General features: G+C 34.0%; 1 protein-coding gene across 3 annotated transcripts in view; it reads left to right on the top strand.

Moving 5' to 3' along the window:
* Positions 1–15,216, top strand: part of DZIP3 (DAZ interacting zinc finger protein 3) — a 111,114-nt gene that overhangs the window by 62,085 nt on the left and 33,813 nt on the right. For 2 of the 3 annotated variants that reach the window (XM_074301127.1, XM_074301129.1), the window contains exons 13-16: positions 1,987–2,019; positions 3,540–3,712; positions 4,910–4,963; positions 7,317–7,342. In XM_074301127.1, the coding sequence (XP_074157228.1) occupies positions 1,987–2,019; positions 3,540–3,712; positions 4,910–4,963; positions 7,317–7,342 (286 nt within the window). Of the gene's footprint in view, positions 1–1,984; positions 2,020–3,539; positions 3,713–4,909; positions 4,964–7,316; positions 7,343–15,216 lie in introns of all 3 variants that reach the window. The other variant, XM_074301128.1, reaches the window with a different exon arrangement.

Here is a 15,216-nt window from a genome sequence, read left to right on the forward strand (position 1 = left end):
ATTCACATGTGAATCCATCTGGTCCTGGGGATTTTTTCCTGGGGAGTTGATTAATAGCTTGTTCTATTTCTTTTTCTGAAATGGGACTATTTAAGCAATTTATCTCCTCTCTGTTAATCTAGGGAGCCTATATTTTTGGAGGAAGTCATCCATTTCACTTAAGTTATCAAATTTATTGGCATAAAGTTGGGCAAAGTAACTCCTTATTATCTCTCTAATTTCCTCTTCATTGGTGGAAAGATCCCCCTTTTCATTTGTAAGACTAACAATTTGATTTTCCTTTCTTTTTTCTGATCAAATTTACCAAAGGTTTATCTATTTTATTGGCTTTTTCATAAAACCAACTCTTGGTTTTATTTATTAATTCAATAGTTTTTTTACTTTCAATATTATTGATTTCTCCTTTTAATTTTTGTATTTCAAGTTTAATTTTTGGTTGGGGGTGACTTTTCTTGGTTTTGCAATTACTCAGAATTTGGCTTCCTTTTACTTGTAGGATTCTTTTTTTATTTTTATTTTTTATTTCTTTACTTTTTTTTACTTGTAGGATTCTTAACCTGGAATCTGTGAACATATTTCAAAACAATTTCTTTTTTGACTTCTTTCTATTACTTCTTTTAGTACATTTTATTTCATTAACTATTTCCCAATAATATTAATTAAGTTAATTAATATTAATGTTAATTAAAATGACTTTATTTTAAAAAATTGAGTTCCAGTCTCTCGTTCCCACTTTTTGTGAAGGCTACCAGGTATACTGTAGAAGCATATAAACCATATTTTCCTGTTAGCCATGTTGCAACAACAACCAAAAAAGCAAGAAAAATGAAGCGGAAAAAAGCATGCTTCAAGTATCTGCGCTCCTGAAGGCAGATAACATTGTTCATCAACTTAAGTGTAATATAAGGAGCTTCCTTTGCAATCCTGTACATTTTATTTTATGCATTAAAAGATCATTTTGAGAGGAGGTCCGTAGACATCCCCAACATTGTGAGAGGGAGGGGGAAGGGAAGAACCCCATTTGGGGGCTATTCCCACAATGGTTTCATTTCATGAGCACACTGTGCTTTGCACCGGCTCACTTGGGAAGTCCTTTGAAGCACCTGCCACCCCCCGGCCAATCAAAGGCGCTCTGGTGAGTAAGCCCCACCCTGGAAGGGGGCGGGCTCGTGGCTCTCTCAGCCAATGGCTGGAGAGCACTTCCCTTCCGCCTGGCCATCCTTTGCCAGGAGGTCCCCAGGAGGTGGCCAGGTTTGGATCCCTGCGGCCCTTCGTTTGGAGGTCTGCACTTTTCTCACCCCCTGAATTCTAACCTCCTCCTCCAATTTAATCATCAGAAACCCATTTTTCTACTTAGTTCTTGACCTACCTCAGTGGCTGTGGCAAGTATTCCCAAGAATCCTTATAAAATAGAACAAAAAGTGGGGAGGAGGCTGAGTGACACTGGAATGAGGGAGCTCCCACCCATACCTTCACCCCTATTTCACTTGTTTTTGTAGGAGCTGGGCTAGTGACCTTGACCTTTGACCTGCTTCCTCCTCTCTCTAATCCACTTCCTTCCCTTCCTTTCTTCCCTCCTCCTTCTACCCCCCCCTCCCCTTCACAGCCTGGTCTCTCCATTATGGCCGAATGACTTTCTGAAGTTGTCTATGGTGGTCCCCTCCCCCAAAAAAATTAAAACTAAAAACAAGAAACTAATCTCCCAACCACCAACTCTCTCCTCAGAGAGGTCCTTAGGCATTACGTCATATGAAGCAGTCAAAGCTCTTGCATGTCTCCTCTTCTAATTACGTTTCTGTAGTCTTGATACTTAATTCTAAAGAGAGCCCCAAAAGTGGGAATAAAAGACTCCAGATCCCCATTTCTGTATCTGTTGCAGAACGAAGCAGATGTGAAAATCTTTGGTGTTCCGTCTCAATCTAGTTTTATCGCGATTAAGTATTTTTCGTGTATAAACATCTGAATTTTTTTTTTCTCATACTATAGGAGTGACTGTGAAATCAAGACAGAATTCTCATAGTAAGTTTATCACTCATGTATTCACTGAACAAACATGTATTTAGTGCTCATTATTTGATATGTACTAATAATATTTTAATACCTCTTCCTCCTTCTTAGCTAATTTTCCATCCTTTGTATTCAGGCCTTTCTTGCTACCCTAGTTCAGACCCCCTTTGCCTCTCACCTACTTTGTTCATCCTTTCCCAGCCATGTCCAGTTCTTTGCCACTCCATTTGGGGTTTTCTTGGTAAAACTACTGCAGTGGTAGGCCATTTCCTTCTGCTCATTTTACAGATGGGGAAACTGAGGCAAACACAATTAAGTGACTTGCCCATGGTCACCCGGTAAGTGTCTGAGGTGTATTTGAACGCAGGAAGAGGGCTCTTATGTTATCTGCCTGCTCTTCCTCCCCTCCTCTGGTATCCTGATAGATATGTCTTCAAAGGGCACAGCCCCTCCTGCTGGGAAAACTGTCAGTGGCTTTCTGATACCAATATAAGCTTCATAAGCTTGAGTAACTTCAGAGTTATTTAAGATGCTAAATAATTTGAGCCTCCTACCTACCTTTCCAGGATTGTTTGATGCCATTCCCCTTTATAGTTTTTCCCCCAAACTAGCCTTATCTGTTAACTACTACTCAAATTCCTACTTCATTTTCTAACTCTGAATTAGCTATCCTCAGTGCCTGGAATGAAATTCTTCTTTATTTCTGCCTTGAAAATCCTTGTTTCAGAGCCCACTTCAGTTGATACCTTTTCTATAAACCTTTCTTCAGTCTACATTTTCTCTACTTTCCAGCTATCTCTACTGTCGCCTGTCTCAGTTTTCTTTATCCTATATATCAGTGGTCCTCAAACTTTTAAAATAGGGGCTAGTTCACTGTCCCTCAGACTGTGGGAGAGCTGGACCTTAGTACAAACAAAAACTATGAACCTCAGACCAGTGTCGGAAGTGTGTGTTGCTAACTCAAGTTTAGGTCAAATGTCACTTCTGCTCTGATTTTGCCATAACCCGGCGGGCTGCATAAATGTCCTCAGAGGGCCTCCTCTGGTCCAGGGGGCATAGTTTGAGAACCCCTGCTATATATATTATGCCATATGCTTCTCTCCCTTCCCCATAGTAGTAAGCTTCTTAAGATGAGGGTCTGTTGTGTTTGTGTCCTTGCATCCATATTCTGTAACATAAGGCTTGTTTAATCTACAGTTGCTTGTGTTATTCAGTTCAATTCGTTAAACATTTATTAAGCACCTACTATGTGCCAGGTTCTGCTTTAAAGTTTATAAAGCATTTTTTTGTAGTCTTCACAATAATGATGTGAGGGTGGCAGAGTATATTTTATGATCTTTATTTTAAAAGGGAGGGACTAAGGTCCCCAAAATTAGTGATTTATCCTTGTTCTCTCATCTGATAAGTAGTTAAGGTGATGCTAAAACCCATGTCTTCTGATTCCTAGTCCAGTGCTCTTTCTATTCCATTATAATAATAATTAGCCTAATTATTTGTGTCTGGATTTTGAATTCTTTGTCTCTAATATTTAGATTATAATCCAGAAGAGACCTTTCAAGATGAGATACTAGAACAGTATGTATCTCCAGTAGATTCTGCTAAAGATATGAAATCAGACTCAGAAGAACTACCAGTGGAAATTCCTAAGGATGAAAAATCAGCACCCAGTGAATCTTCGATAGAATCCATTAAAGATGTCCAGGAGGTATAAGTTCTTATTAATCACAGAAACATGGACTTAGACAAAACTTAGATCATTTAGCCTACCATTTTTGCCACCACCCAAAGCATTCCTGTTTTCAAAATCTTAAGGAAGATGGGGATGCAAAGACATTAGAATAGTGGTCCTCAAACTTTTTAAATAGGGGGCCAGTTCACCTTCCCTCAGATTGTTGGAGGGCCGGACCATAGTAAAAACAAAACCTCACACTCTCGTCTCTGCCCCTCGGCCCATTTGCCATAACCCAGCCGCATAAACGTCCTCAGCCACTGCATCTGGCCCCCGGTCTGTAGTTTGAGAACCCCTGCATTAGAAGAATCCATTTCCAGTACCCCTGTCTACTCCACTCTGTCTCTGCAGTCAATCCTAATTTGTCACTCACTGTTTGGAGCTAGAAAAGAGAGAAGAAGAGGCCAAAATGGTCATAGGAGAAGAGAAATGGGTGAGAAAGCCTAGGTACGAGGGATGCTTCTTCACAATTTTTACAATCAGTATTGGGAAACTGCTGAAAGAGTAATCAGAGGGTTATTCCCCCTCCCTCCAAAGACTTGATAATACCTTTACTTTCCACAAATGCTGCCATAAATTTATAAATTGCTCCTGAAATGATTAAATCCAAACATTGTCCTCAAAGGGCCTCTCCCATTTGTGGTACATGTAAATGTTGATGTTGTGGGTGATAATTTAGAACATCTGGAATCTTATATATAGTAACAAAAGGAGCATTACTAACTAACTAACTAATTAACTATAATATATACATATATATGTATATATATATATATGTTTATATATATATATATATGTTTATATATATATATATATATATATATATATATATATATATATATATATATATATATATATATATATATATATATATATATATATATATATAATATTTATATAGTTAGTAATGCTTCTTTTGTTTTCTTGATTGTGTTCTCCAGGTGAGATTGTGGAATTTCTGATGTAAGTGATAATAGCTCTCACCTAATCTAGAAAAGAAACATGGTTATAGTAGAACACTAGAAAAATAAAGGTTACAATTATTTATTTTGTGTGTAAAGCCTGGGATGCGGAATAGAATTGTATTCTTCATTCATAAATGTGTATGTGTGTGTGTATATATATATATATGTTTGCTGTGGTAAATTGTTTATAATGACATGTCTATTACAGAATGCTCAAGTTAACAATAAATCAAAGAAGAAGAAAAAGAATAAGACTAAGAAGGTAAGAGCAGTAGTAGCCATATTACAAATAATACCTAGGAAATGCTACATAAAGAAACTACTAGCATGGATAATTCCTAACAAAGAAATGATTTATTGGGTATTTTATATATGTTAAGATCTCAGTTCCTTCAAATGATAAGTTGACCTATAAAAAATGCTAAACCCTTTGGCTTGATGATACATGATTAAAATAAAGCATTATTTACTAAGTCAGATTTATCAAGTTAAAGGTACTCTATCAGGATAATGATCAGTCATAAGAAAACCAATCCTTGACTGTCACTTTTAACAAGTGAGATTATAAAAACCAAGAGAATTTGAAACAACTAATTTATTTTTTTCTATATCTGTACTGAACACTTGAATGTAATACATCTATTCACTCTTTGAACTGAAAATCAATCCAGGTAGAGAGGTAGCTAAAATAATTTATGAGGTCTTGTGATATTTATTAAATAGTCTTGGCATTCTGAAACCTGAATGTTTAATATTTTTTTTTGGATTTTTTGGTTATGTTCAACTTAAATATTTCTATGTCTATATAAAGTCTATATAAAAGTCACTTGGAAAGTTTTATCCCTTTCTATCTGAAGATAGTTAAAAATACTAATTCTTTTTAATATATATATTAGAACTCATTATTACAGTAGCACGATTTTTTTATCCTTCAGGTATTTAGTCCACTTGCAAACCTTTAGGGAATCTTGATTTTCTTTTTCACATTTGAGAGGGTACAAAGAAATCACTTTTATCTGTAGGAAAGGAAAAACAATTTTTCTTTATCTAATCTCCTCAACTATGCTTGCTTTCTAGAGTGCCTTATTCCTTTGTAGGGACCTGATTTGATATTGGAGCCTGTAGTTACACCTAGGTTTCTTGAACCATTTGGACGAATATAGCCAACTGTGACTCATCACCTTTATGGTGAAAAAAATTGCTATTTCCTATCCAGTTGTATGAGAAGGAAACTGAGATCATGTTAAAATTCATTTATGTGTCAAAATACAGTATGAATAAGGTATCTGTTTAATTGTTCTATGACCAGACTATTTTAAAACTCAAATAGAACAGCCCTGAATATTAATGTTGATAAAGATTAAGAAAAAGTGAAGCCAGTTTTAAAACAAAACAGTTGCTTTTATTGAGTTAAATTAAATTGTAAGTTTTAAGCAAAATTGTTGAGACTATTTTGGTAAAAAAAAAAAAAGTTTTGGGGTGTTGGGTTTTTGGGTTTTTTTGGTACTTGTTATACTTTTTGTATCATTATTTAGTACACTACAGCTTACTATTTCACTTAATAATTCTTTTAAAATTTATTGATTTTAAAGCCTTGAATTAAAGTATTTTTTTGGAACGTTCCCTTCTGTAAATGGGCTACATACAGTTAAACTGGTGATCCTACTTGGACACATCCTACTTGCACATGTATGCTTGTCATTTTTTACCTCCAAAAAGTAGGCCTAGGAAGCAGTACTATAAGCAGTTTACCATGGGTCACTATTTTTTGTTTTCCATCATCTGGAAAAAAAAAAAATTATACTTAATCGTCACTAGTAAAAAAAGCCCAAATTGTCATACTGCCAAATTAAATGCAATACAAAAGGAGAAAAAAATAAAATTATTTATAAATACAAATGATATAAAAATTACTTCTTTTAAAAATTTTACTATTTCCAGAATTTTAAGATTTTCTATTTTAAAGGAATACTAATGAAGATCAGTGTTTTTAGAAACTAGTGTCTTACCCTGTGAGAAGATCAGATTGGAAGTTGGTTAGAGTTGATTATAGTCTAGAAATTATTTGGTATATGACTGTACATATCTAAATGGAGGAAGTATATGATATCAAAATGCCTGTAAATGGATATTATGACTACCTTGTAGACCCATTTCAACTATTTTCATTCTTTGATTCTACTAGAAATCATTGTGATTCCTCAAACTTAAGACCCTCTTCACTGGCTCCCACTTCTTTAGGTATTTTATATCTACCTATCAGGATGGAAACTTTTTAAGGGCAGGGACTGGCTTGCTTTATATTTGCAGTCCTAATGTATAATACAATGCTAATTCATTCATACCCTCAGTTACTCATATTGCTGAGGTAGGCTAGTTTTACATACTGCCCATGGGAACAATATAGCCAATTTTGAAAAGTCAGTCTTAACACATAATCTACCAGTATCAACTGAGAGCAATAAAATTGTCCTTTGGAATTAATTCTCTTGCCAAAGGTGTTAGAAACGCACACTCCCCAAATCAGCCTTCCACATTTTAAATATAGACAGGCCATTACCCCATTCACATATAATGATGGTCTTCTGCTAATATTTTTTTGTATTCTGTTTCAGAATAAAGAATTGAATAAAGAGCATAGGTAAGTGTCAGTTTCTTCCTTGTTTTTAAATGTATGTGAAGAATTCCTATCCAACATATTGTAGTCCTGGAGTTAAAAAATATTTTCACTGGGGGGTTGAGGAGAGAGTGGCTCAGTCTTTGTAACTCTTTTTTGTTTTTATAATTTTTTCATGAGGGCTGACAAGAAGATAGATGATCATTTGTTATAGAAGAATGGAATTGCTTTTTTTTTGTAGCTACTAAAGAGTAATCTAATCCTAATTGCTTGCATTCAAGCACTAACTTTAGTTCAGTTTGAATCTAATTCAAAACAATTTAGTTCCCTAAGACTCAGTGTTTGTTTAGTGAACAGCTGATTTTGGGGCTACCACTAGAGTAGATATGGGGGACCAGAACAAGAAGACATGGCCCTTGTTCTTAAAGAATGGAACCTAGTAATGAGATATAGTATGCCAGTTCTCATTGCCAAGCCCAAATGCTTTTCTCTTCTATATCAATTCCTAACTCCTTTGCAATAGAGAGAACTTTATTTCCATGGTAGACAAAGAATTTTTGTTTTGGCTGGAGAAACAGTATGATTTAGAGAATAAAGCACTTGAAATAGAAATCAGGAAATCTGGATTCTAGTTCTGGCTTCACTATTTGTTAGTTATGTAATATCCCTGAGTCTTAATTTCCCCATCTGTAAAATAAGTGCATTATCTATTTACCTAATAGGGTAATTGTAAGAATTAAATGAAAAAGTTGTATGAGAATTGTAGAAATGTAAAATATCATTATTTTTATTTTATTAATAATTTTAATATTGAGGGATAATTGTTCATATAAAAGCTGGATTACACTTTTGCATTTCATTTGATAGAATATCATTTGTAGGAGAATAATAACTTAGTGAAGAAATGATGATAATGGTAATTATCATATTAAAAATCATCCTTTCCCCATCTTCTCATTAGAAATATTATATCTAGGCTTAAGTGGCCTTAGAATGGCCTTATAAAGACATGATATACAATATAGTTAAAACGTAAATAATAGTGATGAACTTTTGACTTCTGAAATTTTTGCAAACTGAAAATACTTAATTTGTGAATAGTAGTATTTTTACCCATAGTGCATCTGAGCCACTGTGGTGAATAGGAAGTAAATAGTCCATCTTCACAAGAGACATTGATTCTTAGAAAAAAATGAAAGGAAGATTCTGGAGAGATAGTGGAGTAGGTCAGAAAATTCTAAACTGTCCAGATTTTCCCTCAAAACAAAACTGTGCCTCAGAATGACCATAAACCAGGAGAAAATAGTAAAATGTGGGGCAGAACAAGGGTCCTCCTGGGACTTCTGGAGAAGAACTGAAGAACGACCCCAAGACCAAAGTTTAAACACTCTCAAACACTTTCTAGCTTTGCAGAAACAATTAGTTGGGGAGCCCTGAGGCAAGCTGGGATCAGTGGGAGCCTCTGCCTAGACTACAGGAACTTTCACCTGGGGACTGGCCTTGGATGAGAAGGATGGTGAATGCAGAAACAGTGGGACAGGGTACTATGCAAACTTGCAGGAGGGTGGAGCTTTTGGTTTAGGACTCTATGAGGGAAAGTGAAGATAGAGGCATTTCTCCCATCCATGGATTAGAATGGCTTACGCTAATAGTTCAAATTTTAAAAAATAAATAAACAGGCAAAGAAGAAAGAACCCAACCATAAAAACTTACTATGGGATTAGGGAAGATTGGGGTTCATATTCAGAGGAGGACAGTAACTAAAAAAGGTTTCTCCTACTCCCAGAAAGTAATATTAAATGTCTACCAGCCTAAAAAAAAAGTTTATAAAAGAACTCAAAAAATACTTCAAATATTACATGAGAGAGGTTGAGGAAAAACTTTTAAAAAATCATTCAAGAAAAATGTGAAGATTATGAAAAAAAGTTAACAAATTAAAAAAGGAAATTCAGAATCTTAAAGGAAAAAAAAATTCTTTGAAAATTAGAATTAGTCAAGAGAAAGCCAGAGAAACTATAAGAAACCAAGAAAAAAGAACAAAAAGAATATAAAGAATGGAAAAAATAGAAGAGAATGTGAAACATCTTATAAGAAAGGAAAAAAAAAAACAGATCTGGAAAACAGATCAAGAGGATCTGAAAGTAGTGACCAAAAAAAAGAATCCTGATACAATAATGCAAGAAATAATTAAAGTTGTCCTGAAGTGATAGAACATGAAGGGAAAGTAAAAATAGAAAAAGTTCACTGATCATCACCTAGAAATACAATATGGAAAACACATAGGAATATTATTGCCAAATTTCAAAAATCTCAGATCAGAGAAAATTTTATAAGGAACAAAAAGAAAAACAAATATACTGGAGCTATAATTAGAATTATATAGGGCTTATCAGCAGCTACAATAAAAGAATACAGGTTTATGAATTACATATATCAATAATAAAAGAACTAGACCTGCAGCCAAAAATAGAATATCCAGCCAAATTAAGCATATAATAAGGAGCAGAAATAAAAATGAACATTCAACGATCTTGCAGATTTTCAGGGCTTTGTCTCAACCAAATCTGAACCTAATAGAAAATTTAACATGCACGAGTCAAGATAAAAGATTAATTTCAAGGAACTCAATGTGAACAAATTTATTTTTTACATAGAAATGTATACTATATGTTTAAGTTTGACATCAGTAATTGGGTAGCTCAAAAAAAAAAAAAGGTTGGGACAGAGTTAAGTATGATCTGACTCTAAAAAGTAAAATTGTCTAGGAGAAAATAAAAATAATAATTTTGTTATACAAATGAGGTATAGAGGAAGAATTAACACAGAGACATTAGATGGGAGAAGGGTTGGTAGTTCTGAAATCTACTCATGTCGAGAATGGATTAAATAGGGAATAACACACACACACACACACACACACACACACACACCCCTTAAAAATTATAGCAAATCTATAAAGAAATGGGGGGGGGGAGGGAATAGGATAACATGGAGCATAGAAGGGTGTGTAGATTTATGGTGTAGATTGCTGTGAATGGGATACAGAGGGAAGTAAAGGGTGGGGAGAGAAAATAAGGGAGGAATCCATGAGTGGGACGAGTTTAAGTAATAGCATGGCAAGTGAAGGAGTAGAATTAAAGTAGAAAGTTATCAGGGATAGGAAATAAAAGATATTCACACACACTATAAAAAAGATCAGGAGTAGAATTTATTAGGAAAAACAAAAAGTAGGGCTAACAATCATTGATCTTAATCAACGTCTAACTTAAAGATTAAATCAAGAGAGAAATCTACATTGTGTCAGCCATATTAATATTGTTTTAGATAGATGTTCACATATGTGTAAATGCGTGTGTGTCTATGTAATGTGTGTACATATGCATGTAGGTGTGTGTATATATATGTATGTGTGAGTGAATATATATATATATATATATATGTATACATATAATACACTTGCCATATATCTATATCTATACACACACACACACACACACACACACACACACACACACACACATAGATATATGTAAATAAATAAATAAACATAATTTTAGCCTGCTTGGGATTGGGGGAGTGTGTGTGTGTGTATGTATCAATGGATCCGCTTAATTGTAGCCTGCTTGGAGGTGGGGGTGGGAATGAAAGAGGGGAAAAAGAATAAAAGTACATAGCAAAGAATAACGTACAAGGAAGAAGAAAAGATGGACACTCATGGATATATTTCTTCTATTCTTATATATCCTTTCTTGAAATGAAAACTTATTGTTACATATTTTTAACCCTCCCTGATATTTTTATGGGCATATGACAATCTTATTTTGTTTTGTTTTTATTTTCTTTTTCTGTTTTTCTTTTTTCTTATTTTGTTTTTAGTTGAAAAAAGATTTTTTCAAAAAAGATAATAAATAAAAATAGAGAAAAAAAATTGAAAGTACCAGTTTAGATATAGTGGCAATATTTTATTCAGGTTTTGTCTATACACCAGCTGAACAGATAATCTGACAGATTTAAATGTGGTCATTCACTTAGTTATTTTGCCTTATATAAATAACACCCAATTGTGAGTTGTACTGATTTTATTCTTGAATTTTTTGAAATGGCTATAGAAATATTTCATTGTAGATAGCCTCAGAAATCTCAAATGAGAAAACTGGGGAATATGCTTAAAATTATAGAATATCATACAAGTAAATATGATTATATTAGTCCTCTGTTGCCTGAGAGACTAGAAGAGAGAAGACTTAGGGAAAATATGATTACTATCTTCAAGTATATGAAGTGTTGTCATGTTCTGTGGAAGAAAAGTCAGACTTGTTCTGCTTGGTTTTGGAAGCAGAAATAGGATTTGTGTGTAGAAAGTGTGGAGACTAATTTAGGCAGGCCAGTCAAGGTATTTGGTGGCAAGCCAAGTCTGTGATATAGCACATTATCACTCAGCTCTTTCTGGAGGTATGATTTTTTACTATGTCTTAGTCTGTGATATAGCACATTATCACTCAGCTCTTTCTGGAGGTATGATTTTTTTTTACTATGTCTTAGCACTACTTCGGATTCTTCTTGCCACTGTTGTTCCCCTCATTTCTTCTTCCATGCTTCCTGTTCTTCTGGTCACTGAATCTGCAGCTATTTCTCATCTTCTGTGTCCTATTTTGCTGGTAAGACTCTTTATTTATAAAATTTTGAGTTCTAAAATTTTCTCATTCCTTCCTCCCTAAATCAGTAAGCAGTTTACCTTAAAATGTAACTTAACATGAGAATTCTCTAATGAGTATATCAGATATGGGTTGGACTTTTACCATGTCTAAAGCTCCTTTTCACTCTTGAGATCATGTGAGTTTGTGCATGTTCCTTTCTCTTAGCTTTTCTTCCTGCTTCTTAGCAGGATCACGTTAATTAATAGCAGGGGAATCTCCCATATTGTAGCTTTTTTAAAAAACCCTCAAACCAAACTACTGAATGTTGTAGAGAAATAAGAGAACTGATGTCACAGGCTGAAAGAAAAGTAATAAAACATTTATGCTTGAGATATTAGGTTTGTAATTTTTTTTCCTTTAATGTTGAATTGGGAATTCCTGTTTAGTTTGTTATTATTGTAACTATAGTCATATTTCATTGGTTTCTCAATTGTTTCTATCACTGGAATTTTGGATGTTGAGATTTTTTTTAAAGGTCTTATCTAAAAAGACCCATCTTGTAACTGTTTTGAATTCTCAGTAAAGTTAACTGGGACCCTAATAGTGAAATTGTAGCAATAAGATATGGTTTTTATTTTTGTATTTTTTTTATTCTAAGGGATAACTTTAAAATTTATTCATTTAAAAATTTATAAGTTATTACTAATGAAGTTTCCTTTAATTTTAAATGTAAGCAAAAACCTAATTTGATGACTAGTAGAGCCACAATTAAATTAATAATAATTCATTTAAAAATAATAATAGGACTCAGTGTGATATAGTGTGTAGACCACTGAAATTAATATTTAGAAATTGTGCTTTCAACTCTTAGCTCTTCTATTAACTAGCAATGTAGGAAGTTAGAAAAGTTACTTTCCCTCCCTACCTGACTAATAAGTCATTGTCTTCCTTCTTTCTTCCCCTTTTTTCTCTATTCCTTTCTTTTTTCCTCCTTTACTTTTCTTTCCTCTACATTTTCGTTGTCCTTCTTTCCTCCCCTTTTCCCTCCTTTGAGTTCTCTCTCCCTCTTCCTTGCTTCCTTCTATCTGTCTTTCATTAAGCATTTATTAAGTATTATTAGGTTGTGCGGGAACATGATAAGTTTAGTTAAACATTTTCTGATCTCATTGAAACATGTAGCAATATAGGGGATAAAACAAAATATAGCCGTCAACAAGCATATATTAAGCACCTCTTATGTGCCACGTACAGAATTAAACACTAAAGATACAAAGAAAGTTAATCCCTATATTCAAGGAGTTCACAGTATAGTGAAGAAGACTACATCAAATAATGAGGTACAAAGAATATAGATATGGAATAAATTGAAGATAATCAACAATAGGAAAGTTACTAACATCAAGGAAGTTTGGGAAATACTCCTTGTAGGTAGATTTAGCTGATTATTTAAAGCCATCAGGAGGGAAAGCATTTCAGGCATGGGTACAGCCAGTGAAAAATGCCTGGAGTTGGGAAATTGTTTATTTTGTGAAAAGAACAGCAAGGAAGTCAGCATCCCTGGATTGCAGACTATATAGGCATGAGTAAGGCACAAGAAGAGTAGAAAGGTAAGAGAGAGCCAAGATGAAATGATCAGACATGAAATTTAAGCAGCTCGGTTTGACTTTTGAGTTAAGAGAATGTTCTAGAATGGGGAGAGACTTAGGGTAGGGATACCAACCAAAAGACTAATGTGGTAGTCCAGATATAAGGTAATGAGGGCCTGGCCCAAGGTGGTAGAAGTGTCAGAGGAATGGGAGGGGGCTGTCAGAAGGATGTTACCATGCAGATATAACAGAACTTGTTGACTGATTGGATGTGGGCAAATAAGAGAGTGAAAAGTTAAAGATGATACCTAGATTTTGAGTCTGGGTGACTGGGAGGATGGTGGCAACTAACACAGATAACTATAATCAACAATTTTACCTAGAAGTGAATTGGAGTTACAAAATAAAGTTCTTTTTGATATGTGAGAGAAAAAGAGATTAGTGACAGGGGCATCAAGGAAGTTTTCATGGAGAAAGTGTTATTTGAGATGGACTTTAAAGAATGAGTAGGAATTTAGCCACTAAAAATAGGAAGGGAGAGAACATTCCAGGCCCTGGAAATAGTTTCAATAAAAATGAAAAGCTGAAAAGAATTGAATATGTCAGGAGGACAGAAATTAGTCCACTTAGTACAGATGTATAGACTGCATAGGGTAGTTTTGGATTGTAAATGGTCTTAAATACTAGACAAGGGATTTTACTTGATGGGTAGTAGGAAACCGCTGTAGATATCTTTAGTGGATATATGAGTGATCAGATCTGTGAAAAAAAAAAATTTTTCTCACAGGAGTATCAAGGGTAGATTAGTGTGGGGAGACAGCAGAGAAAATGTAAGACCTTTCAGGAAACTATTTCTTCCTTTGTATTATAGAACAGTGAAAATCTTAAGGGAATGATGAACTTTTTTTTTTTTCCCAAGAACATTTCTTTTGACTTGGTATGCAAAAGCAGATCTTGCTATTAAAAGCTAAGCAAGATAGCAGTGACACAGCATATGGTTTAGTAATAAAGACTTGTACAAAAGTGGTAGCAGAGGGAATATTAAGAAGATACATCCAAATTTCAGTATTCTAGATCAGAAAGATAATGAAGTTAAGGAGATAACTATGACAATAAATGGCTGAAGTTGGGTAGACATAAAATCCTTTCTTGGAATTGAGGAAGTTGAGTGACAATGGTCAGGTTGTTGGAGGGGTTCTACATTGAAATCCCCAGAATGATAGCAGACACTGAACTGGAGAAAGAGAGACTTATAAGACTAAAATATACTTGAATTTCCCAGAAATTCTGAAATAGAGATAGTGTTGCTTCTTAGTTCTGTCCTCTACTGTGGTACTTAATTAAAAAGATAGCAAACATATTATTTAGTTTTTAAAAATTATTAATTATATGATCACATCTGTAAAATCCCTTAAATTACATAACATTTTTAATTTAGAGTAGAAAGAAATCTAAGAAGCAGTTTTAGTATTTTCACATATTTTTTTAAGCTAACAAAGTTTATATCACATATTTAGAAGATGCTTCTGATAATGCCAGAGACATCACTGTGGATATAATTTTTTGATTATTGAATGGATTTCATTCTAGGTATATTTCTTAGCTTTTGCTTTTGGTGTAATATCTTGTCATAATAAAAATCAAACTTCCATTTTTGAATTTCTGTTTCAGATTC

This window comes from Sminthopsis crassicaudata, chromosome 3 (assembly GCF_048593235.1).
Source record: "Sminthopsis crassicaudata isolate SCR6 chromosome 3, ASM4859323v1, whole genome shotgun sequence".
NCBI classification, from domain to species: Eukaryota; Metazoa; Chordata; class Mammalia; order Dasyuromorphia; family Dasyuridae; genus Sminthopsis; species Sminthopsis crassicaudata.